The sequence below is a fragment of the Plecotus auritus genome (assembly GCF_963455305.1).
Source record: "Plecotus auritus genome assembly, chromosome: 1".
Lineage (NCBI taxonomy): Eukaryota > Metazoa > Chordata > Mammalia > Chiroptera > Vespertilionidae > Plecotus > Plecotus auritus.
The window spans coordinates 239,384,043-239,407,943 of record NC_137770.1 but is presented as its reverse complement, the minus strand read 5'-3'; the positions used below and the strand labels follow the sequence as shown (position 1 = coordinate 239,407,943).

At 46.3% G+C, this 23,901-nt stretch overlaps 1 protein-coding gene across 1 annotated transcript; it reads left to right on the top strand.

The window, feature by feature from the left end:
- Positions 1-1,024: 1,024 nt before the first annotated feature.
- Positions 1,025-23,443, top strand: LAP3 (leucine aminopeptidase 3). The gene is made up of 13 exons (XM_080669785.1): positions 1,025-1,151; positions 3,844-3,959; positions 5,279-5,333; positions 6,033-6,138; positions 7,486-7,645; positions 9,178-9,342; positions 10,764-10,922; positions 13,630-13,754; positions 15,058-15,146; positions 16,323-16,425; positions 20,310-20,389; positions 22,036-22,145; positions 22,878-23,443. The coding sequence occupies exons 1-13, from the start codon at positions 1,050-1,052 to the stop codon at positions 23,065-23,067; spliced, it is 1,560 nt and encodes a 519-aa protein (XP_080525911.1). The 5' UTR covers positions 1,025-1,049; the 3' UTR covers positions 23,068-23,443.
- Positions 23,444-23,901: the final 458 nt, after the last annotated feature.

Genomic DNA, 23,901 nt, shown 5'->3' with positions numbered 1-23,901 from the left:
CATGGCCGACTCTCGCAGCCTCCCAGAAAGGACAGTCAAATCTCTGCGCGGCCAGCCCTCTTAATAGACAGTCTCCTTTCTGAGACTCAGACCAAGGCAGAGACTGGCAGTGTATCAGCATACCGCCCGCCCGCCCCGAGCTAGAAGCAAAGACGCCGTTAAAACTAGGGTCAGGTGTCACATGTAGGACGGCTTTCATATGCCTCCTTGAGCTTCCCATGTTCTCTGAATTGCCTTCAACCGTGTACTTTATTACCACACAATATTTTAAACAGCTTTTAAAAAAATAAAATGTATTAAAACATTGAGCACTATTCACCAAGCTCCTATCTTGAAAACAATATTTGGGTTAACCGCCCTGCAAAGTTACACCTTTGGACCAGATGTAAGTTCCAAAAAACTGAAGAAAACAAATAAAAGGGCAGGAACTAAAAAAAAACACAAAAAACAAAACAAAACTGTGTGGGGGCCTCACTCCTACAATAAGACCTCTACTGTAGAGCCACGAGCATTTCCTATTTCCCGGTGTTCCCCAGAGCCCCGCCTCCATGCCCGCGCCTCGTTACGTGTAGCCGAGACCCCGCCCTCACTAGGGAGCTTGGAGCAGAGCCCCGCCTTTCCGATCCCCACGGCACGTGCACGCGCACCATGGCAACCTGAGTCCCAGCCACAGCCTCGCGTCCATCCCCCCGCCCCGGACCACCAGGCTTTCGGGGCAGAAATGCTAGCCCCGCCCCTATGTACCCGCCCCGCCCCTAAGGCGCGCCCTCCCCGGCCCGCATTTGAAAGCCCCGCCCCCAAACGCCCTCCTGCCCCGCCCACTCTTTGGTACCTGCCCCGATCCCTGAGCGCGCGCCCGGCGCCCCGAAAGCCCCGCCCCTCACCGCTCTCCTGCCCCGCCCCTGGCGCCCGCCCCGCCCCCTCCTTGGTACCTACCCCGCCTCCTGAGCGCGCGCTCGCCGCCCCGAAAGCCCCGCCCCCAGCCGCGCGCCCGCCCTCCATTCGCCACGTGCTCGCTGAAGGGCGGTGCTGGGGGCCGAGCCGAGAAGATGTTCTTGCTGCCTCTTCCGGCCGTGGGGCGAGTCGCCATCCGACGTTTGGGTGTGAAGCGTTTCTGGAGCCGAGATTTCGGCACCGCAGACATGACGAAGGTGAGAGGCGGCGGCGGAGTCCGGGGACGCCCCGGGAGCCCTGCCCGCGAGCGACGGGGGCTGCGGGGTGGGTCGAGGTCGCGGTGACCCCGGTTTCTGCACCAAGTTGCCAAAATGGGCACAAAAGAAGAGGTCCCTCCCTTTGCAGAGCTCAGTCTGGGAACGGCCGGGGGTGGGGGCTGCCGAGCACCCCGCGTATCTGCAGCCTGGCATGGAAGAGTGCTAGGGTCCGAACTCCGGGAGGGCGAGAATGGCCACAGCTGCCATTTCCTGGGCTCCCACTGTGTCTTGCCCTGACTTCATTATTTGGTGTAGTCCTCGCAGTAACCCCGGAAAGCACGGTGCCGGTGTTGTTCCCCCCTTACCTAGGAGGGAACCCAAGTTTGCTGAGGTGAAAGGTCATCTAAGGTCCCAGAGTTGGTCAGCAGGGCTCCCCACCCCCACTCCACCGCACCCGGTCCTCCTCTGCTGAATTTGGTCCGGAAAACCTGGGTAAACCGCCTGAGGGGTTTTCTATGGGAACACAATGCCAGGGAAAAGGGCTTTGCAGAGAGACCCATCTCTGCGTGAGATTAAAAGGAGAGTGTTTCCCGGGAAGAAAAGCCTTCTTCACCTAATTGAACTCAAAAAAATTATGAAGATCACTGTTGGGCTGTGGAGGACCCGGGAAGGGGAATGGATGGGTGGAAGGTGCACAAGATTGGGAGTCATGCTTGAGAACCAGAAATAAGCGACTGTCCCTGGCGAGGACTGTTCTAGAAAGAGCTCCTGCTCAGAGCTCAGGTTGTGTCAGATGGCAGGGGGACCAGACGCCTGTCCATGCTCTTTCCAGTACCCGGCGACGTCCCCCTCAGGTAACACCCCCGTCCCGTCTGCAGTTCCCAACTTGGTCCGATGGAATCCCAGGAACAGCCGTCTTAGGAGAGCTAGAACCTGGAAAGGTGACCAACACCAAGGTAGCCCATTTTCTTTGGTGGAAAGGACACGGTTTGGTCTCAGTGCCGGTGTGATTTCGTAGAGAGGAGCGAGGGCTGAGCGGAAGGTGTCAGGATTCTCATAGAGCTCAGTGGCACCCAGGCTAGAATGTCAGACCAAGTTTTTGGTTTCCTCATCGGTCAGGTGAGAAGACTGCACATTCTTTCCATCTCTCAGAGTTGCCTTCAGGCAGAAAACATGTGTAAAGTCATAACTTGCCGGGCAAAGGCGGATAGTGATTTCTGTGTTTACGTCCTTATGTCACTTACCTGAGGCCCGAGGGGGCCAGTCGCTCAGTGTTGGCCAGGATGCTCTGCTCCTGCCCCTCTTTGAGAAGTTGCATCCCTTTTCTCTTTTCCAGTCTATGAGCTGGGCCAGAGTTCTTATTCGTATTGGCAGGTGCAGCCATTGGCTTTCCTGGGACAGCACCCCCAGCATATCTGAGATTTGCCTTTGAAGGTTGTGGGGAGGAAAAACTTCCTTTTGCTCTCCTGGATCCTGTGGCTGGACCGAAGAATTAAACAGACATAAGATGAACAGGAGAAAAACATACAAATTCTGTTTGGTATTTTAGTGGATATGGGAGTCTTCAAAAGGAAAATAAAGACTCCAAAGCCTTTAGGCCCCCATATGGGTATACCGTTTTAAACAGAGAATGAAAAATTGTGGGGCAGTGAAAGACAAAGGGGCTTGGGCTAGCAAACTCATTAGTCAACAGAGCCAAATATCAACAGTACAACGATTGAAATTTCTTTTGAGAGCCAAATTTTTTTAACTTAAACTGTATAGGTAGGTAACATTGTTATTAACTTAATTAGGGTACTCCTAAGCTGGCCTTTGCTAAAAACTCAAGGGACCAAAGAGCCGCATGTGGCTCGCGAGCTGCAGTTTGCTGACCACTGGGCTAGGCAGGGGTCCTCAAACTTTTTAAACGGGGCCAGTTCACTGTTCCTCAGACTGTTGGAGGGCCGGACTATAGTTTAAAAAAAAAACTATGAACAAATTCCTATGCGCACTGCGGGCCGGGATGAGTTGGCTGCTAAGCAGGACAGGCAGCGGCACCCGGCGGGCCGCATGTGGCCCGCGGGCCGTAGTTTGAGGACGCCTGGCTAGGGCATTAAATTGTGACACCGTGACTAGGAACTATGTGGGAGGAAACCATCGGAAGAGAAGGGTAATTTTAGTAGGTTAGTTTATACAGGTCCATTTTGCTGTCGACTCCCAGTCTCTTGGTGATAACAATGTCCTCTTGCTAGTAAAGGGAGAGCACCTTTCTCCTGGGAAATTTCATGACCTGCTTTTGGGTAGAAAGGGGGAGGTCAGAGAGCCCTTCCTATGTCTTGCGAGTACCTGCAGCTCAAAGTTTGGCATATTGTGGAGCGAGCGGCGTGTCCTGAACCCCTCTGACCTGGTTGCAGATGAAATTGGTTTTTTAAACAAAACACCTTTCTGCTCTTACTTGAACATGAAGGAAGGCCCTTATGTTGTGAGAACCCTTGGGAAAGGACCACGAAGCCCCAGGATACGTAGTAATTCCCGTCTTGCTTAGGCAGGAATTGGAAACATGTAGGCAGGATGTGAGTGTAGCGGACTTCCAGCACCTGCTTTTTTGGCTTTGTTCTCTCTGATGGGGACACCGTTTGTGTGGAATTATTTGCTCCTTCCGGAATTTGGGGACTCAGATTATATTCTTTTTTTCCCCCCTGCTTATTCTCAGGGACTTGTTTTAGGAATCTACAGCAGAGAAAAAGAAAATGATGTGCCACAGTTTACAAGTGCAGGAGAGAATTTTGATAAACTGGTGTCTGGGAAGCTGAGAGAAATTCTGAACATGTAAGTATTTGCCTACGGGTTCCAGGTTTTAAAACGCCTGGAGATAAAATAGAATATTTCTTCCGTGCTCTATTGTTAGCAGATGAAAATTCTTGGAAGCGTGTTGGGCACGGTCTGCTCAGTGAAAGTGAAAGCCTGCCTCAGTATGGGTGGGTCTCCCTCCAGTTCTGGGAAGTCAGGCCACTTCAGCCACATCACAGAGTTATTGTGACAGACTGACCCAGAAGGGTTTGGAAAGTACCAGATTTCCTCAGTCCACCCTCCAGTCTCAGATTCATTTCCTCTCACCCTCATCCTACCCACCAGCTCACCTTCCCACAGCCTCTCTTTCTTCCTTTAATGCCCCTTTGCTTATGAGAGACCTGGGTTGCTGGACTAGTTCAGAGCAGCGTAAGGGGGCTGCACCCTGCATTGCTTACCTGGAGTTCTAGGGCTTCTCAAATGTTACAGTACATGCAGGTCACCTGAGGGTGTGGCAAGAATGCAGGTTCTCATTCAGTAAATCGGGTGGTCCTGAGATTTTGGCCTCCCGTGGATTAGCCAGCGTCTAGAGAAGGTGGGGAAACACTGGGGTTTCCTAGTCCTGAGCTGCAGGAATAGAAGTGTCAGCGTAAGTCTCTGCAACTACATCTTGTTCAGATCATAGATAATTTCTTGGATCTAATACATGTAGTCTTAATAATGATAGAAATTGATCATTGGATAACAGAATTCGCACCTCCGCTTAAGTTCAAGGATTGATTCATTAACCCCAAAGCTGACCTGTTAGAGTGCACAACAGCCAGGCCTTCCTGACCGATAACTCTCAGCATTGCCACCTGGTTGGTTTGGAAATTGCCTGGCATCCCATTTGCAGATTAGCCCCCTTAAATGACCTCCCACCAAACACGCTGCAGTCAGCCCAGCCCCTGAGGTTGATGTCTTTATTAAAAAGAATTAGGATTCCGCTCCAGTGCTCCGCTCTCCTCTGCAGCCACGCATTGTCCATCCATGGCATTGCTTTCTGTATTTGTTTTCAGGTAAGTTTGTATTCAGTCTAATCTGTATGCTAAGTAGTTTTTGAGCTAGAATTAGAAGCGCTGCATCTGAGAAATCTGGCCTGAGAAAATTCTGCATTTTGATAAAAACGTAAGTGCAGCAAATTCACAGAAGCAGCAGAGTATTTTTTATTTAAATTTTTTTATTTTTGGCAGCAGAGTATTTTAATAATGCTAAATGTATGCAGATGAAAATTTTCGGAAGCATGCTGGGCACTGTATATATCACTTCTCAAAGGAACAGAGCAAACTAATATTTTAAACAACTATTTCTTGTTTCAGATCTGGACCTCCGCTGAAAGCAGGCAAAACCCGAACCTTTTATGGTCTGCATGAGGTATGAGATGAAGATAGGTTTGGCAAACCCTTAGTGAGCACCTACTATATGCCAAGGACTGTGACTGCATGGCCAGGCAGAAAATGAATCAGATTGTGTGCAGTGTTCTGTCCTAGTATTAAGCCTTAAGTATTGTTTAAGATTGTATAGAGGTGACTTGCTGTCAGAAAGTATCGCCTCTCTTGTATCGCTTAATCTGTAGGGTTTTTTGGTTTGGTTGTGGGAGTTGGGGCACTCTTACATAGAATTATTTGCAGGATTATCCTTACCCTCTACTTTTCAAACACACACGTTGTGAAATTTAAACAAAGTACAGGATTCAAAAAACCCAGCAACCAAATTTGACGCTGATTTTGCCATGTGCTTAAGGTTATGGTAGTTGACCTCAGAGACCATTCCCTGTGGTAATGAATGCTTTAAAGATATAAAGTGCTGCCCTAGCCGGTTTGGCTCAGTGGATAGAGCGTCGGCCTGCGGACTGAAGGGTCCCAGGTTTGATTCCGGCCAAGGGCACATACCCGGGTTGTGGGCTCGATCCCCAATAGGGGGCGTGCAGGAGGCAGCCGATCAATGATTCTCTCTCATCATTGATGTTTCTATCTCTCTATCCCTCTCCCTTCCTCTCTGAAATCAATAAAGAAATATATTTTTTTTAAAAAAAAAGATATAAAGTGCTGATTTTGTGTGTTTCCGGAACAGGACTTCTCCAGTGTGGTGGTGGTTGGCCTCGGCAAAAAGGGGGTCGGCGTGGATGACCAGGAAAACTGGAATGAAGGCAAAGAAAACATCAGAGCGGCAATTGCAGGTTATTTTCCTTTTGAGGTTTAACATTGGTGGAGATTTCTAAGGACCTACTCTTGAAGATTACTCTGTCTCCCCTCTTTTGGTCCCCTGACCATCACCACCCCTACCACGTTCACAGAGAAATAACTCACCTGCATACGCAGTTTCCCTTACCCAGCATGCTCGGCCTTATATTGCCTTATATTAGATACAAATAGTTAGCTTATGGAATTTTATTTTTCTATTTCTTTAGCTTGTGTTTGGAGGTTTCACGGCTATTTGTTTGCTCCCACAGTATTGACCTGAGGTTCTATTTTACTAGGAAGCTCTGGTGTATGGATTTTTTCCCCTTTTCTTTATTTTTTTTTTTAAATATATTTTATTGATATTTTACAGAGAGGAAGGGAGAGAGATAGAGAGTTAGAAACATCGATGAGAGAGAAACATCGATCAGCTGCCTCCTGCACACCTCCCACTGGGGATATGCCTGCAACCAAGGTACGTGCCCTTGACCGGAATCGAACCTGGGACCCTTCAGTCCGCAGGCTGACGCTCTATCCACTGAGCCAAACCGGTTTTGGCATTTTTTTTTTTCCCCTTTTCTAATGCAACTCTGGTGTTGCCCAACTTTAAGCCACACAGAGTCATCATATTTACAAATCAGAGAAAATGGACACAAAGTGTGGGGTGCTTGTTTATCGCTAGTTGACAAAGGCCCCAGCTCCTCGTGTGGCTGGTTTACCGTTGAGGAAGGTGCCATTGCGTCCATGCAGAGCTGAGCGTCAGGACGAGGCCCCCACCGCAGACACTGGTTAAGATGCTGTGAGCAGCATTACTGGGGCGGGGAGAATTAGCTCCATCGGTCTTTGGCCCCCTGTGTATCATATATGCTTGTTCAATTTACTTTCAAAGTTCATGGTGACTGATGATGTCATACCTTTGATTTGGGAGTTTTTGCTGACCTGATCTTAATAAAGTGCTGTGTTAATAATAGACTTTGCCCAGTCCCTTGGATATAATTTCCATCTCATCACTTCGTCATTTTTTAATCTGGCAAGTTCCTGGTGATTAGGACACTTCGCTTCATCAGGAAATCCTGGTGTTTCAGAAGTAATACTGGTTAGTAATCAGAGTAGCTCTGTGAGGAGCCAGACCAGTCATTTTATCCGTCAGCCTGTCCTCCCTGATCTCTAAGGTGTGTGCACACCCTCATTTTATCTCAGAGGCCATGGAGGCTCACAAAGGTCAAGTGTCAGAGCTGGGATTCGAAGCCCAGTCCTGCTGTTTTCTCGGCACACCGCACCGTGCCTCTGCTATTCAAGTTGTCTCTGACTGACTCCGATTTTCTGGTTCCTCTGTCCTTATGAAGCGGGGTGCAGGCAGTTTCAAGACTTGGAGATCTCTTCCGTGGAGGTGGATCCCTGTGGCGATGCCCAGGCGGCTGCGGAAGGGGCAGTGCTCGGTCTCTACGAGTATGATGACCTGAAGCAGAAGAAGAAGGTGGTCGTATCGGTGAAGCTGCATGGAAGGTGAGGGAACCAACCAAGATCGGGGTTGCATTCCCGGTGTTCTGACAGCGGGGCCTCTTGGATATGAGCTGCCTGCCTTTCAGTATCAGGCACTGCTGCGTGGCCTGTCTGCAATCTCCACCGTCACCGTGGCCATTTTAAGAGTATGGTGCCCATCCCCACGTTTTGCTCCTGGCTTTCGTCATATGCGTGTCCCCCATGACTCCATGGGCTCCTCCATCCTTGCTGGTTACTAGGGAACCACACCAGGTTGGCTCCCCAAAGAGGGAGGGAACAAGAGGCCGGGTCCCAGCGGGTTCCCATTTCACCAGCACCTGCTGGCACTGCTAAACACCAGAGCCACACACATGAAGGGATGCAGTCCTGGCCCTCGTGGTCTCCTGGAAAAACTCGCCTTTCAGCAGATTTATTGAGAACCTACCACCTTCCAGCTCTGTTCTGGGTTTTGGGGAACAAGGTCCCTGCTGTCAGGAACAGACGTGTGAGCCCTTCAGGAGATGGTGCTGTGGAGTGTGGGATCTTGGCACAGCCTGGTGGTTGGCAGCTATGCTGCCGCGGTTAAGAGTGAGGGTTCTGCGACCCATAAGCCTGGCTCCCCCACTTACTGGCTGGCACCTCAGTTAAGTGCCCGAAGTCTCTCTGTGCTCCGTGTTCATTTGCTTAGTGCAGCTGTAGGCAAACTACGGCCCGCGGGCCGGATCCGGCCCGTTCGGCTGTTCTATCCGGCCCGCGGAGCCGAAAGAGCGGAGGGTTCTCTTGCTCTCCCCTCCGCTCCTTTACTTTGAATTTATATTAGTTCACACAAACACTCCATCCATGCTTTTGTTCCGGCCCTCCGGTCCAGTTTAAGAACCCATTGTGGCCCTCAAGTCAAAAAGTTTGCCCACCCCTGGCTTAGTGGCATCGTAATTCCGATTTCATAGGGCTCATGACGATCAAAAGGCACAGCTGGCAGGTAAACCCAAACGATGAGCTCTTGTTCTAGCCATGCTGCTCACATGAATTCCTGCCGTGCACAGGAAGAGCTGGGGTCGAAACATGGCCACGTCTTTTCTCTGTAACAGCTGATGCTTGCCCTCTGGTGGGCTGGCGTTCAGAGCCCTTCCCAGGCAAAAATTAGACAGATAGGCCTTCAGTTCCCCATCAGCACTGAGCGGTATGCCCTCTACAGTTAGCACTCGGAGCGGCGTCACTCCTGATGCAGACGAGGGGGACAGAATGGCTTCGCTGTGGAAACCTCTGTCATCAACTTGTGTGGTGGATCAGGGCCTCCAGACCCATTAGTCCAACCCCTTTTTTATGTTGAGGATTCTGGGGTGACATGCTCGCCCGGATCTCCCAGCTCGCACAGTGGAGGCCGTGTTTTCTAGCTCTTTGCACCACACCATCGGCCACTGTGGGTCAGACCCCGGACAGTGAGTCCGGTCCCCGGGGTCCACCATCTGTGTAGGCTTCCTCTTGCTTTTACAAGCTGCAACATGTCAGTGTCTCCAGAGGTTGTCTGACAGTGACCCTGTGCTTCCTTCCGCCAGCGGCGACCTGGAGGCCTGGCAGAAAGGGGTCCTCTTTGCTTCTGGGCAGAACCTGGCACGCCAGTTGATGGAGTCTCCTGCCAATGAGATGACGCCAACCAGATTTGCTGAAATCATCGAGAAGAATCTCAAAAGTGCTAGTAGTAAGACAGAAGTCCACGTCAGGTAATTCAGGATGATGTCTCAGACTCACGGGAAGCTACAGCCAGGAGGAACGGGTGCAGAGACCCCTCGGGAAACCACAAGGCTTGTGGCAGAGCAAAGGGCAGCCAGCAGGGGCAGGTGGGTGTAGTCTGACCCATTAAACTAGACACTGCGCCAGACCCACTCGGATACAGGCGTGTACACAGTGCTTCCAGGAGGGCAGCACTTCCATAAAACATCCAGGCCTGAGTCTGTGATTAAAAATCCCCAGGTGATGCAGCCTTGCTTCTTTTGAAGTGATTTTTTTATTGCCATACCTCCCATTTTTATGTTCTTCTTTAATATATTGGTATTGATTTCAGAAAGGAAGGGAGAAGAAGAGATAGAAATATCAGTGATGATAGAGAATCATTGATGGGCTGCCTCCTGCAAAACCCGAGCGTGTGCCCTGACCCGGAATTGAACCTTGACCTCCTGGTTCATAGGTCGACGCTCAACCACGGAGCCACACTAGCTGGCCCATTTTTATGTTCTTTTCCCTCTGAAATTCAGTGGCCACCTCTCCATAACGCAGTCCTAGTTTCAATAAGCAGATAAGCAGTCAAGAGGAGCATTCCTTGGATATGGCGGCTGCTGGTCGGCCTGAAGGAGTGTAGGATTTCTCTTGGCCTAGTTACAGTGGTAGAAGGCAGCACAGAGCCCTTTTGTACCCCAGCCCAGAAGAATAGCGATGCGGCCTCTGCGGTCTGATTGGCACGCAGGACTGTTCCCATTCTGTTACCCTGTTGGTCCTGTGCTTGTGAAGTAATAAGTAATTAGTTTCTCTGCTGCAATCAGACATCTGGAACTGGGATTGAAACCGTGAGAAATAGTGTGTCGACACGGAAAAGACTGCATTCCAGCAATTGTAAAAACACAAAGAAAGAGGATATATTTATATAAACAGAAACAGTAAAGTAGAGCTTTGCTGCTGTTGCTTTTCTGTTGGTTGGTTGTTTTTGTCTTTTTTTAGAAATACTAAAAAGTAAAGCAATGGACCTCTTAACAATCTTTAAGTACCCTTTATGGTCTCAGAGCTGTATCTTTACACTAAAACTTTAAAAATATGTGAGTAGGTTGGGGGGGGAAACAAGTAATTATTTATTTATTGACTATGCATTATTATCTGACATTATATTATGTACCAGGGATGAATTCTCTTAGTAATTCTGTAGCTAATCTTTTGATGGAGGTATAATTGACCTAATTTTATAGATGAGGAAACAGACTCAAACAAGTAATTTGCCCAAAAATGAGAGCAACTGGAACATGTTAATCGAAGCACTGATGTATGCATATTTTAACATATTTTAGACTTTGTTAAACATGGATGAGCTTTTTCTGAGTTATTTTGAAATAGAGACAACAAAGTGTATTTACCTTTTTCCCTTTCTGCCCTGTAGACCCAAGTCTTGGATTGAGGAACAGGAAATGGGATCATTCCTAAGTGTGGCCAAAGGGTCCGATGAGCCTCCAGTCTTCCTGGAAATCCACTACAGAGGCAGCCCCAATGCAAGCGACGCACCTCTGGTGTTTGTTGGGAAGGGAATTACCTTCGATAGGTAGGTCTTTACTGTATCCGTGCTTCGTGTTTTGGCGAATGCTTTGCATGCACTTGTGTTATTGGTGTATGGTTCGCTTCAAAAGCATAGTGTTTGGTCATCTCGTATATGTTTACTTTCTTTTTTGTTTATTTTTAATTTTTATTTTTTTCATATATGTTCACTTTGAAGGTGTTAAGCTGCCATTTATAAAATGTTTACTGTGTATTAGAGACTCTGTGAGGCATATATTAGCCCTGACCTTACCCCTAGGAGGTAGGCACTGTGAACCTTCTGCAGGCAAGAAATGTGCTTATTGCCCTAACTGGTTGGCTCAGTGGATAGAGCATCGGCTTGTGGACTGAAGGGTCCCAGGTTCGATTACGGTCAAGGGCATGTACCTTGGTTGCAGGCACATCCCCACTAGGAAGTGTGCAGGAGGCAGCTGATCGATGTTTCTCTCTCATCGATGTTTCTAACTCTCTATCCCTCTCCCTTCCTCTCTGTAAAAAAATCAATAAGAAAAAAAAGAAATGTGCTTATTGGCCATTGGTATGTCTTCAGTGCAGTGTCTGTCAAATTTTTTGCTCTTAGAAACGTTTTTTAATAAGTTTTTAAAATTGTATTCTAGATACAAGTTCTTTTTCAGATATATACATATTAAAAATACAGTTTTCCTATTCTGAGGCGTGCCTTTTCGTTTTTCTAAGTGGCATCTTTCAAAGAGCAGTTTTAAATTTTGATGAAGTGTAATTTATCCATTTTCAGTTTTATAGTTCCTATTTCTTTTTCCGTTTAAGAAAAGATTGCCTGTGCCAAAGTCTGTATGTGTGTTTCTGTAAGTCTTATGGTTTTAGCTTTTAGGCTATGAGCCATTTTGAATTTTTGTGTATGGTGTGAACGCATTGAGGCTCTTTTCTCCCTTTTTCTTTCTACATGGATATCCATTTGTTTCAACACCATTTGTTGAAAAGACTGTCCTTTCCCCGTTGAACTCTGCTGGTACCATTAGTGAATCAGTTGACCATATAATGGTTGATCTATCTCTGTTCTATGTCTTTCCATCAGGACCTTGTGACCAAGTACCTTGATTACTGCGGCCCTGTCCTGAAGTCTAGTAATTGAGTCCTTCAGCTCTGCTCCAATATTTCAAAATTACGCTGGCCGTGTCCTTGGCAATTTGCATATCAGTTTTAGAATCTACCATTTTTTTATGCACGTCTGCTGGGATTTTGATTGAGATACTTTTTTTATTTTATAAAAACATGGTAGTTGTATGGGTAATGAAATGAGAGGATAAGACTGATATAAGGAGACCTGAGTATGTAGGGCCGTAGCACACATCTGAATGATAGGCAGTGGTAGCCTCAACTAGGATGGATGCAGTAGAAAAGAAGTGGATGCATTCCAGAGAGATCTAGAAGATGAGCAAAGATAACTGCTGATCTTTGACTCGTTACTTTATTTTTTCATTTTTAAAAAATATTTTTTATTAATTTCAGAGAGGAAAGGAGAGGGAGAGAGATAGAAACATCAGTGATGAGAGAAAATCATTGATTGGCTGCCTCTTGCACGTCCCCTACTGGGGATTGAGCCTGCAGCCCTGGGTTGGGAATCGAACCATGACCTCCTGGTTCATAGGTTGATGCTCAACCACTGGGCCACACTGGCTGGGCTGACAGGTTACTTTAGAATGAGAGTCCTACAAATAGAGAGTGGAACTCCCAGACCAGAAGTTGCCTTGAGAAAAAAGTGGCGAGTAGGTAGGACACCCTGATGAACCAGCGTGCTCCGTTTGCCCCCAGGGGGCTATTCCTGGACTTCTTGGACCAAGAACTGTTTCTTATTCTGAGTCAGTGGGTAATCATTAATTCTAGGTGTAAGTGACAGCCATCTAACGGTTGAGTGTTTCTGCGGTGAGTGAGAATTAGGACCTGATTTGTTAGGAAAGAGACCTCCGTGCAGGGAGTAGACAGTCCCGAGTCACCAGGGCAAGTCGGCAGCAGATCCCAGAACGCGAAGTCGAAACCCCAACTCTGCCCAGTGTGCAAAGCAAGTGCTTTCTGAGTTCTTACATCCCAAGCAGAAAGTCACAAGTTCGTTATAGAAGCCTATTTGGGGAGTGGTTTCGGTTTCTTGCTGATTGAAACCCTTGTCAGCTCTCATGTGTGAGCGCTGTCCCCGAGGCTTTGGGTCAGCACGTTCCTTGTGCTGGTGCCTGGTTCCAGTTGTATTTTGCCATCAGCAGGACCTAGCACACCTCGGGGTGTTAGAGGGAATTGTTCTCCCCGTCCTTCTGTGGGGTAAAATCCTCCCAGTCTTCTATGAGCTTGTCGGCTCTCCTTAATAGTTTGTGACTTTCAGGGTCAGTGAGTCATAAAATTTGCTGAAGAGAAAAATCTATGTGGGGCCAGGAGTTAATGAGCCAATATTGAGGTGGAATTTGAGCTGCATTGATTACAAGACATAGTAGTGTTTTAGGGGCACCGCTTAAATTTCATTCAAATAGAAACAAAATGAGCTAAGACACCCGTCTGTAGTTTTATAAAGACTGCAATATCATCTTTTAAAATATTGAAGTAATTCAGATTCTCGATTTAGAAATTTGAATTTTCCCTGCCAGGTAGATGGTGCTTTTGTGTGGTAGCTAACTCTCTGTGTATGTGCTCTTTTTTAAGACAGTGGCCCTCTTTGTGTTAACGTGGCACGTTGTCCTTTTCCCCCATAGTGGTGGCATCTCCATCAAGCCTTCCGCAAATATGGACCTCATGAGGGCTGACATGGGAGGAGCTGCCACCATCTGCTCAGCCATCGTGTCCGCCGCCAAGCTCAGTCTGCCCATTAACCTCATCGGTGAGTGGGCAGGGTGGAGGGGGTGGAGGGCGGTGTCCTAGAAAGCAGTCCGATGGTAGAACTGACATAACACACATGGTTTCCTCTCAGCCGAACAGATCAAGAAACAGTTTTGAAATAGCTTTGTATCAAGCAGAAGCTGTTTAGCTGGAGTAAGTCTTGCCTGAACTGATTGAGTTAACTGTATTTTGCAATCATGGGCTGTAACTAGAATTGATCTGTGTCACTTCTGCAAAAAGTGGTTAGCAGTCAGGGGCACACCCAGTCAAGTTTGTGCTTTCCTCCAGCAGAAAGTGCCCAGTCGTCAGGGTGGAAGGATATGGGTGGATCATTTAGTGATTATAGCATAGGGTTGTGGCTGATTAAATGCCATGATACACAGAAAATGCTTAAAACTGAAAAAGGGCTCTGTGCATGCAGCTCTTTGTGCAATACAGGATGCTGGAAACAATCCTGGGAGTCTGCCATGTTTCAGGGAAGGGGGAGGACGGGAGACCTGCCCAGTGTATCACCTCCATAGCACGGAAGTTAGAATGGGGATCCAGGTCTGTCTGACATCCCCAGCCCCCTTTAATATCATAGTCGCCTTTTTTTTTTTGCTAGACTGTAAGTAGCAGACATCCTGACTTGTCACCCCTGAATACTTCAGCATGTCTCTCTTAACAAGGACATTCTATGTAATGACAATATCATTATTTCCAAAGATTGATACAGTAACCTAATCCAGATTTCCCAGTTGTCTAAAAAATGTTCATTGTGTGTGTGTATATACACACACCTATTTATTTCTATTTATTTTTTTGAAACCTAGGAGCTAGAGAAGGCTCACACATTGCCTGTGGTTGCCATGTCTCTTTAGTTTTCTTTAATCTAGAAACCTAACCTGCCCTTTTTCCCTCTTTCATGACATTGGTGGTTTTGAAGGGTCCAGGTTTGTCTCATGACGTTCCAGGATTTGGATTAATTTGGTTGTTTCATGATAGAGTCAGGGTAGGTGATGTGTTCTTCTGTTGCTGATGTGTATGTCACTCGGGTCATGGTTGATGCTACATTTGATCACTTGGTTAAGGAGATATGACCTCCTTAGAAGCCTATAAGTTAGAGTAGATCAGAGTCCTTTTCATGGATTTTTCTGAAGATATAATTTACCTGCAAATACATCAAAGTAACGGCTGTAGATGAATGACAGAATTTAAGAGTGGCATGGCATGCCTCCGATGGCCCACCAGGGGCATCTCTCCTGTGGGTGGCATATTTGGACCCAGCACATTCCACGGTCCTTCATTTATTTTTTTCCCAATAGGTTTGGCCCCTCTTTGTGAAAACATGCCCAGTGGTAAGGCCAACAAGCCTGGAGATGTCGTTAGAGCCAGGAATGGAAAGACCATTCAGGTTTGTAAATGGAAGACACAGCCCTCCCCATTCTGGCATTCCTAAGGGAACCCCCAACAGCCACACAAACACACCGTGAATGGGTGCAGAGTGCAGACTCCATGTAGCGGGGAGGTGTATTCATTTCAAGAGGCTTTTCATGCAAAGTGAAAAGTATTTCTTTATGGGAATTCTAAGAATGTTTTCCTACCTTATTCCTTCTACATCCTGTCAACTATACACACAAATTACCATGAATTTGCAGCGAGTCCCGCAGAGCACAGCAGAGCAGTGAAAGTGTGGCTGTTTTTTTAATGCACCTGTGCCATGATCAACTCTCTCCATGTAGGTGTGTGTGTCGGGGAGGGTGGGGGGGGGAACGCTGTCCTGAGTCACAGGCACTGCACTCCTGGGCACATGGGTGTACACACACTGCCCATAACCATCGGGCCTTTTTGAAAGAGGGGGACCTGGTATATGTAAAGTTGCTGAAGCAGCAGACTTCTCGGGTTTGGAGGTTCAGGCTGCCGCCTCGCTGTAATTTTTTTAAACTCTTCAACTTATTTGTTTTCGGAAATCCTGAAACCTTTACCCCTTCTGTTAGAAACTTGTTGATATAACGGACCAGACACTTTGTATTGATTTCAGCTTCCAAAGTCATCAGCTCTGGTACAGGGTTATTAACTTACTAGAGGCCTGGTGCACGAAATTCGTACAGGGTAGGGGGGGTGTCCCTCAGCCCAGCCTGCACCCTCTCACAATCCGGGACTGCTGGCTCCCAACTACTCGTCTGCCTGCCTGCCTGATTGCCCCTAACCACTCCCCTGCCAGCCTGATCAACACCTACCTGCTCCCCGGCCAGCCCGATCACCCCCAACTGCCCTCCTCTGCCAGCCTGATCAACACTTAAATGCTCCCCTGCCAGCCCGGTTGCCCCCAACTGCCCTCCCCTGCCAGCCATCATGTGGTGACCATCTTGTGCGAGGGCGTGATGGTCAATTTGCATAGTACCTCTTTATTATATAGGATATTTGCTCTTCAGATTAATCATATGCCTTATTCTAACTGAAGTAGAAGCATGTTTTTGATGCTCAGTGAAAAGCATCGCACCAGCTCTTTCTCACTTTTTGATGTGTGTCTAGTTTTGATATTCGTACTTGTGCTAGCTAACCCTCTTTTTTACCTTCCTCTTTGCAGGTGGATAACACCGATGCTGAGGGGAGACTCATCCTGGCCGACGCGCTCTGTTACGCGCACACCTTTAACCCAAAGTTAATCATCAATGCCGCCACCCTAACAGGTCAGACAGCCTGCTCTCCCTGCCTTTGTGTGAAGAAAGTCTCCTGTGTTGGTGCAGAGTGCACGCTGTGCTCAGGGCAGGGTTTACTGAAGTTTGCATTCAGAGATCTTTCACCAGCGCAGTTGTATGGCAGTTGTAAACTGCTTTAAGCATGCCAGACTGTAGCTTTAAAACAAGAAATAACAAGTGGGTCAGATCAGCCCTTCCAGAGTGACATCTAAAAATGATACTAAGAGTCGTTTTGTTATAATGACCATTTGATACAGACCTGAAAAGATAAATCCCCAAATCAATAGTTTTTTTTAAATTAATCATGATGTATCTAATGGCACTGAGCTCTCTGAACTTTTTGTACTAGAGGTTATACAGAAATAAAGACATTGTGGGGAGCGGGTAGCAAGATCCTCATTTAACGGAGGCAGGGCTGCGTGTTGTGAAGCAGGTTGGCTTTAAGGCCAACCCAGGGTGACCTCCAGCTGTGCCCCTTACTAGGCCATCAGCCTTGGGCAAGTTACTTGACCCCTTGAGCATCAATACCTGAGGGCACATTTGTTTGCGGGATTGTGAAGGATCAATACCTGGGGGCCCGTCTGTTTGCAGAGTTGTGAAGACTGGAGGGAGCTTTGGGCAAGCCCCTTTAATATAGCACCCGCATAGTGGGTAAATTCCTGAGGGGCTGACAGCAGGCCTGGCCTTATTGCAGAAACCCTGTGTTCATAATCTTTCATCCAACAGTTCTCTTTCTGGGGATTCATTCCATCTGTGCCTCTTGTAAGATTAACATTCAGATCACTTTTCATCCTTTGTTCTGATTCCTCCCCTGGTCACGTGAGCCTTTACTTTAGCAGAGCTCTTCACCAGCTGTGTGCGTCTGGCAGTGGTGCACGGATGTACTGCTGAGTCCTTGTTAAAGCTGGCATTATATTATGTAACTTCCTAGTCTTTGTTCCCTGTTCAGTTCAGCCAACACTTCAAGCTGAATGATGGAGGTGCTGGGGTGGGTGTTGGGGGGCCGTGATGAGGTGGGTGGTAATACATCTTTCTGTAAATGAGGAATCACAGCCCTCGTTTTTTTCCAGCCTGAGGGTTTGAGAAGGTTTGAAAGTTGGCTTCAGGTAACTAAGGGCATCCTAATAGGTGAGCCCTCAGATCTCCCTGGCCATGGCCTTGGCTGAAGGCTGTGTATAATTCACTCCAGTGCCCTAAGTACTCACTGAGCTCCTTGTAAGTTTGAACTGGGGTCAAAGGGGAGAATGAGAGACAGTTTCCAACCCTGAGTTCATGGCAGAAGGAAGTACATAGTCTTTAGAGAGAGAGAATCTGATTTTTAAACTTGCTCTCTTCTTAATAGCATGCAACTTTGGACAGTTACTTCATCTGTAAGAAGAGGTATAATAGCCCCTTGTTCATAGAGGGATTTCTGAAATATATCTAAAATCATCTTTAGAGTCCTGGTCCCAGTTGGATCATCCTATATATTAAAAAGCTAATATGCTAATTAGACCGAATAGCAGAACAACCTTCCGGATGAAGCCGGGGCTGCCAGAGCCAGCTGAGGCAGCCAGGGCTGCGAGGGCCAAGCCCCTTGCACGAATTCCGTGCATCGGGCCTCTAGTGTTAAATATCAAGTTATCATTTCCTATTCCTTTAAGAAAACATATCATGTTCTTGTTTGAGGTTAGTGCTTATCTTTCTCTGAGACATTTAAACACTGATGCAAAACGTTTGGGGTGGATAAGAATGTTTTGAGGACAGATGTATAAGTATGGAAAAACCACTGACTTCAAAACTAAAGCATTAATGAGTGTGTGTGCCCAAGTCACGTAGGCAGGGATTAGCCAGCATGTGTCATAGTAGCTGGTATACAGCGGGTACGTATGTAACTGCTAGTGGCTGCGGTTACAGGTGGGTCAGAGCAGATGCGAGGCGGCTGGGGTTTGGCAGTCAGCAGATCCTCTCACTGACAGCTGAAGTTGCAGGTGAGCAGCATAAGCAGCTGAGTGAAAAGGAGCGTGGGAGCCTGTGCAGCTGGGATCTGAAGGGCTGGGAGGTCAGGCACCTTGTCTGAGAAGCACTGGGATCTGACGGAGGAGGCATCACCGAGTGGAAGAAGGAGGAAGGAAGCGCATCCCAGCAGCTAAGGGCACACGTGGAAGCAGTGGTGAATGGGATGGAGAAGAGCACATTTTGGCGGGGGGGTGCAGTGGGTGACCCATGAGGACGACGTGTTGGTAGGTGCCAGACCCAGGCTGGCCTTGGCATGTTGCGGGGTTCTGTCCTGAGCCAGCGCAGCAGGAAGTACGGAAGAGTGTTAAACATGTAGACAAGCCGAAACCGGTTTGGCTCAGTGGATAGAGCGTCGGCCTGCGGACTGAAAGGTCCCGGGTTCGATTCCGGTCAAGGGCATGTACCTTGGTTGCGGGCACATCCTCAGTGGGAGGTGTGCAGGAGGCAGCTGATCGATGTTTCTCTCTCATCGATGTTTCTAACTCTCTATCCCTCTCCCTTCCTCTCTGTGAAATATCAATAAAATATATAAAAAAAAAAAAAAAAAAACATGTAGACAGTAAGGTCATGTTTGTGCCATGAAAGGGACCCTCCCCGCAGTGTCAAGAATGGACTGGAGAAGGGCCAGTAGGCTGGTGAGCCATGTGTAGTTGACTTTTGTGGATGTGTGTGTGTGTTAAGGATGTTACAGTATCTATGATTGGCTTCAAAATCTGTTGGGTATGGGGTGTAGATGAAACAAGTCTGCTTATGAGTTGATGATGTTGATGCTAGCTAATGGGTACCTGTGTGTTCATTATGGTATTCTTTTTACTTTGTGTATATTTGAAATTTTCTACAAGTTTTTTTAAAAGACTGTTATCATAATCTAGAGGTATATGATGGTAGCAGTCGTGGTGAAGGGAAGTAAACATAGGTTTGAGAGAATTGGGAGGTAAAGAGTAACAAACCCGGAAGAACAAATGACCCAAACAAACCCAAGTTGCCAAGTTTCCTGCAGAATCTCAGTTTTTTGCGTAGGGTCACCACGTCAAAATAGTGATTTGTTTTAAATTGTCAATTGTTTGCAATTCCTTCTATGAACTAATTAGTAATGTCATTTTCTTGTGATTTCTTCGAACAAATGTACAATCCAACATCCTGAAGGCACAGGGGTATCTGACACTGAAGGACTGCTCGCTTCCCTGGAGACGGTTTAATCACTGTGGTGCTTTGTGGTCAGTGACAGTAACCACATTCACAGAATGAAATGATGGTTCAAAACTTTATTTCTGAAATCAGCCAATGGGACACAGCATTGTTGGAGAAGAAAACAAAGATGAAACAAATGAATATGACAAAATAATAACAGACTTTTTTTTTTCAAAGGCATCAAACTCTTTAATGCAGATACTTACTGAGATGTGATTTGAAATATTGAAAAATTAGAGATGCCTAAGTATCCAATAATAAGTAAATTTTGATATTTCTACCCAGTGGACTTTTGAAATCATTAAAAATACTTTGAGGAATGAATGTTTAAAGCATAAAAGGAAGAACATGTATTTGGACATATACAGTGTGGTCTTAATTATGGTTTTCTTTAAGTTTAGAAAAAATCTGAAAGGAAATATTAAAAAATGTGATGGTTATCCCCGAGATGGGGTTATTGGTGATATTTAATATTACTTCTTTTTTTGCATTTTTCTCTAATAATTGAAGGTGAATTATGTCGAGAAACTGGAAAGCTATATAGTGTAAGGATTTCCTAAGGTTATCTATTTTTGGGAATGAGGGAGACATTTAATAGGGTTAGAGCTAACGTTTTGGTGGGAGTAGCAGGGAGACCCATCGTGTGTGAAGAGATGGAACACTGACCCAAAGCGTGTGTCTTGCAGGTGCCATGGACATAGCTTTGGGCTCTGGCGCCACTGGGGTCTTTACCAATTCATCGTGGCTGTGGAACAAACTATTTGAGGTAGGAGTAATACATAGAGACCTAAATTGTGGAGATGGTTACTCTAGCCTTAGAATGATACAGTTCTTCAACCACTGTGTTACAGTGATTTTTATGCTGTAGATTTGCCTTTGAATCGAAAGTTTGATTCATTGTGCTTTGGGTTTTCTATAAATGTCTCAAAATAATGGGTATGATACCACCCTCATCCTCTCCTCCAGTAGCCTCACAATGATGTGACAGTGACTCCCAAATACCATGGCCATAGTCTCTGAGGTAGAAAAGGTAATGGGGCAGCTTTGTAAAGGAAGGAGTGGCCTTTAATGAATGAGAGTCATGAGCAAAGTAGGCAAGCATGTAACAGGGCGCGCCTGGTCCATGAGTAGGGGTGATAAGGATGCCTCCGGCTGCGCTGCTCTGTGCCTCCTCTGTGCCCTGCACAGCCAGCCTCTTCCAACAGCTGTCTCCTGTCACCACCACCCCCGTCCTGGCCCCAGGCTTTCACTCACTGCCATCAGCTTTCCCCTGCCAGCCCCACTCTGTCAGCCTCGCTTAGACTGTCTAGAGGCCGCATGTGACTCTGACCTTTTGGTGACACCCACCTTGGCTTCTGTGACAATCTCTGGCCCTTTCTTCACTGGCTTCTTTTTCAGCCTCCTTTGCCAGTGTTTTCCTCTCTACCCCTTTGGTGGGTGTTCAGTCACGGGCCACCTGCCCTTCTTACTGTTCACGGTCTGAACTGGAAGCTCATCTATTCTGTGGCTTCAGCTCGCCCCTTCGCTGATTAGTCCCATCTCTCTCCTGAACTCCAGGCCCTGCATCCACTTGGCTACCAGACAGTTCTATGTGGCACTCATTCTTTCAACAAGTAACTGCCAGTAGGGAGCAAATGTCCCTGACTACATTCTTGATGTTGGTTTAAGGTCCTAAACTTTTCACCCTAAACTGCTTCCTTCTCATCTTTGTCTTCTCCCCATTTGTGAATTCACCTCCCACCCCCCTCCCCCGTGATATCAGCTCAGTTGTCTCCTTCCAGGCTGGGCCATGGGCCTCCCCTCTAGCCTCCCATGCATCCAGTGTCTCTATCTTAGCACCCACGACACTGTCAGGTTTTTAAAAATATGTAGGCAGCTTTGAAAAGGATCAAAGTGGTATGTGCAACATTATTAAAATAACTGAGACCCTTAATATTAGTTTGATATTAGCAAATGCCCTACAAATTTGTGGGATTGTTTTATAACATACTTGTTTCTTCTTATAATTTTTAAGTAAATGTTTTATTTAATAATAAAATGATTCTGGAACCTGCTATGTAGCTTGATGTTCTAGAGCCCTGGTAGGCAAACTGTGGCTCGTGAGCCACATGCGGCTCTTTGGCCCCTTGAGTTTTTAGCGAAGGCCAGCTTAGGAGTACCCTAATTAAGTTAATAACAATGTACCTACCTATATAGTTTAAGTTTAAAAAATTTGGCTCTCAAAAGAAATTTCAATCATTGTGCTGTTGATATTTGGCTCTGTTGACTAATGAGTTTGCCGACCACTGTTCTAGAGTAATAGGTCAGAACAGCTCTTATCTTCCTGCCTTGAACATCCCACATTGAGAGCCATGTTTACCCAAACCCTTACTTCATCCATTCTTCCAACTCTTGTGCCTGTTCCCTCTTTAGGCCAGTGTTGAAACAGGGGACCGTGTCTGGAGGATGCCTCTCTATGAACATTACACAAGACAGGTTGTAGACTGCCAGCTTGCTGATGTGAATAACATTGGAAAATACAGGTATGTAAAATGAGCTATAAAAGTGCATTTTCCCAACCAGCATTGGTTGCCAGAATGACCATTTTCAATTTTAGTTCTGTTCACAAAAGGTTTAACTGTCCAATTTTCTTTTGAAGTAGTGCTCATAAGCACTAATTTCTAATGTCTTTAGTTTTAAGGCATTTCCCAATTGGCTCTCAAAATTTTGCATATTTTCAAATCTAAAGTCATTTTTGACAAATGGTAAGGGAAAGAGTTGGATAATATAGGAATTCATTACCTTGGGAAAAGGAGAATCTGGAATTTATCCTTTACTGCTTAAAGCTGTGTCTAAAACCCTGGCCGATGTGGCTCAGTTGGTTGGAGTGCCATCCTTGCACCAAAAGGTTGCAGGTGCGATTCCTGGTCAGGGCACATACCTAGGTTTCAGGTTTGGCCTTTGGTTGGGGCACGTATGAGAGGCCACCAGTCAGTGTTTATCACTTTGATGTTTCTCTCTCTCTGTTGCGCTCTCTCCCTCTCTCCCTTCCTCTCTCTAAAATTTATAAACGTATCCTTAGATGAGGATTTAAAAAATTAAAGTTATGTTTGAAGATAAATACCTGGAAGTGATTTCTGGGTTAACTTCTTAATAGGTCTCATAAGCTTGACTTTTGCTCTCTGGTCATAGACTCTACTTAGCACGAATGGAGGATCTTAATAAAATGTTCTGTGCACATTTAGATGGGGTAACGACCATTTCTGTCTTTTCAGATCCGCAGGAGCATGCACAGCTGCAGCGTTCCTGAAAGAATTTGTGACTCATCCGAAGTGGGCACATTTAGACATAGCAGGTGTGATGACCAACAAAGATGAGATCTCGTATCTGCGGAAAGGCATGACCGGGAGGCCCACGAGGACCCTGATAGAGTTCCTGGTTCGGTTCAGTCAAGACAGTGCTTAGTTCAGATACTGTAAAACTCCTTCATTCCATCTTAAATGGGCAATTGAGCTTCAAAATATTCTGCAATGGATGAAAATCTTTTAAAGGAAAAAAAGATGATGTTTAAAAATGAAGAACAAAATGAAATTTGTATGCCTTGATTTGTTTTCTCATTTTTATGCAGAGATTTAAAATTGTAAAGCTAGTATCTTGCTTGGAAAACATTTTTAAGATATCCTATATATGATGATTGAATTTTTAAAAAACTACCTAATCACTTTTCAGAGTATATGTTTTTAATTGAGGAGCAAAATTGTATTTCAGATTTGTGATGCCAGGAACATGAGTTACTGTGAAGTTGTCAGAAACAATAAATCCAGCTTTTTGTGCTCCTTGGTATGGCTCTGGTATTTCCTTATTTGTTACTACTATAAACCCAGTGATGACTATAACATAACCCATCTCTTTTGGCTTTGTTATGTGAACTAAGTAAGTTGAGGCACAGTGATAAAGGTATTATCTCAATGTGAATCATCACTTTAGGGCACTCAATGGTGAGCTTATCCGTTTGTGATGAGGTACTATCATCCCCATAGAACCGATGAGGAAAACGAGGCACAGGGAGTGTTAGTAACATGCCAACGAGGTCACAAGCTAGGAAGTGGGGAAGCAGAGGTTAAAACCTAGGCAGCCTGCCTCCAGGGCTGGCACTCTTAACATTGGAAAGCTTTCTTTCAGTTCAGTGATTTGCATGAATGTGGAATTTATTTGAAATATTGAAATTAGAAACAAGACCATAAAAAGGACTGTCAATAAGTAAACTATTTGCTTACAACCTGGGGCTGCAGCCAATCA

What these genes read in the sequence shown, in the direction of transcription:
- LAP3 (XM_080669785.1), top strand. Translation starts at nt 1,050, where the DNA reads ATGTTCTTGCTGCCTCTTCCGGCCGTGGGGCGAGTCGCCATCCGACGT. An exon ending in GGAATGGAAAGACCATTCAG is followed by an intron (nt 15,147 to 16,322) that starts GTTTGTAAATGG and finishes TCCTCTTTGCAG; the next exon opens with GTGGATAACACCGATGCTGA. An exon ending in TGTGGAACAAACTATTTGAG is followed by an intron (nt 20,390 to 22,035) that starts GTAGGAGTAATA and finishes TTCCCTCTTTAG; the next exon opens with GCCAGTGTTGAAACAGGGGA.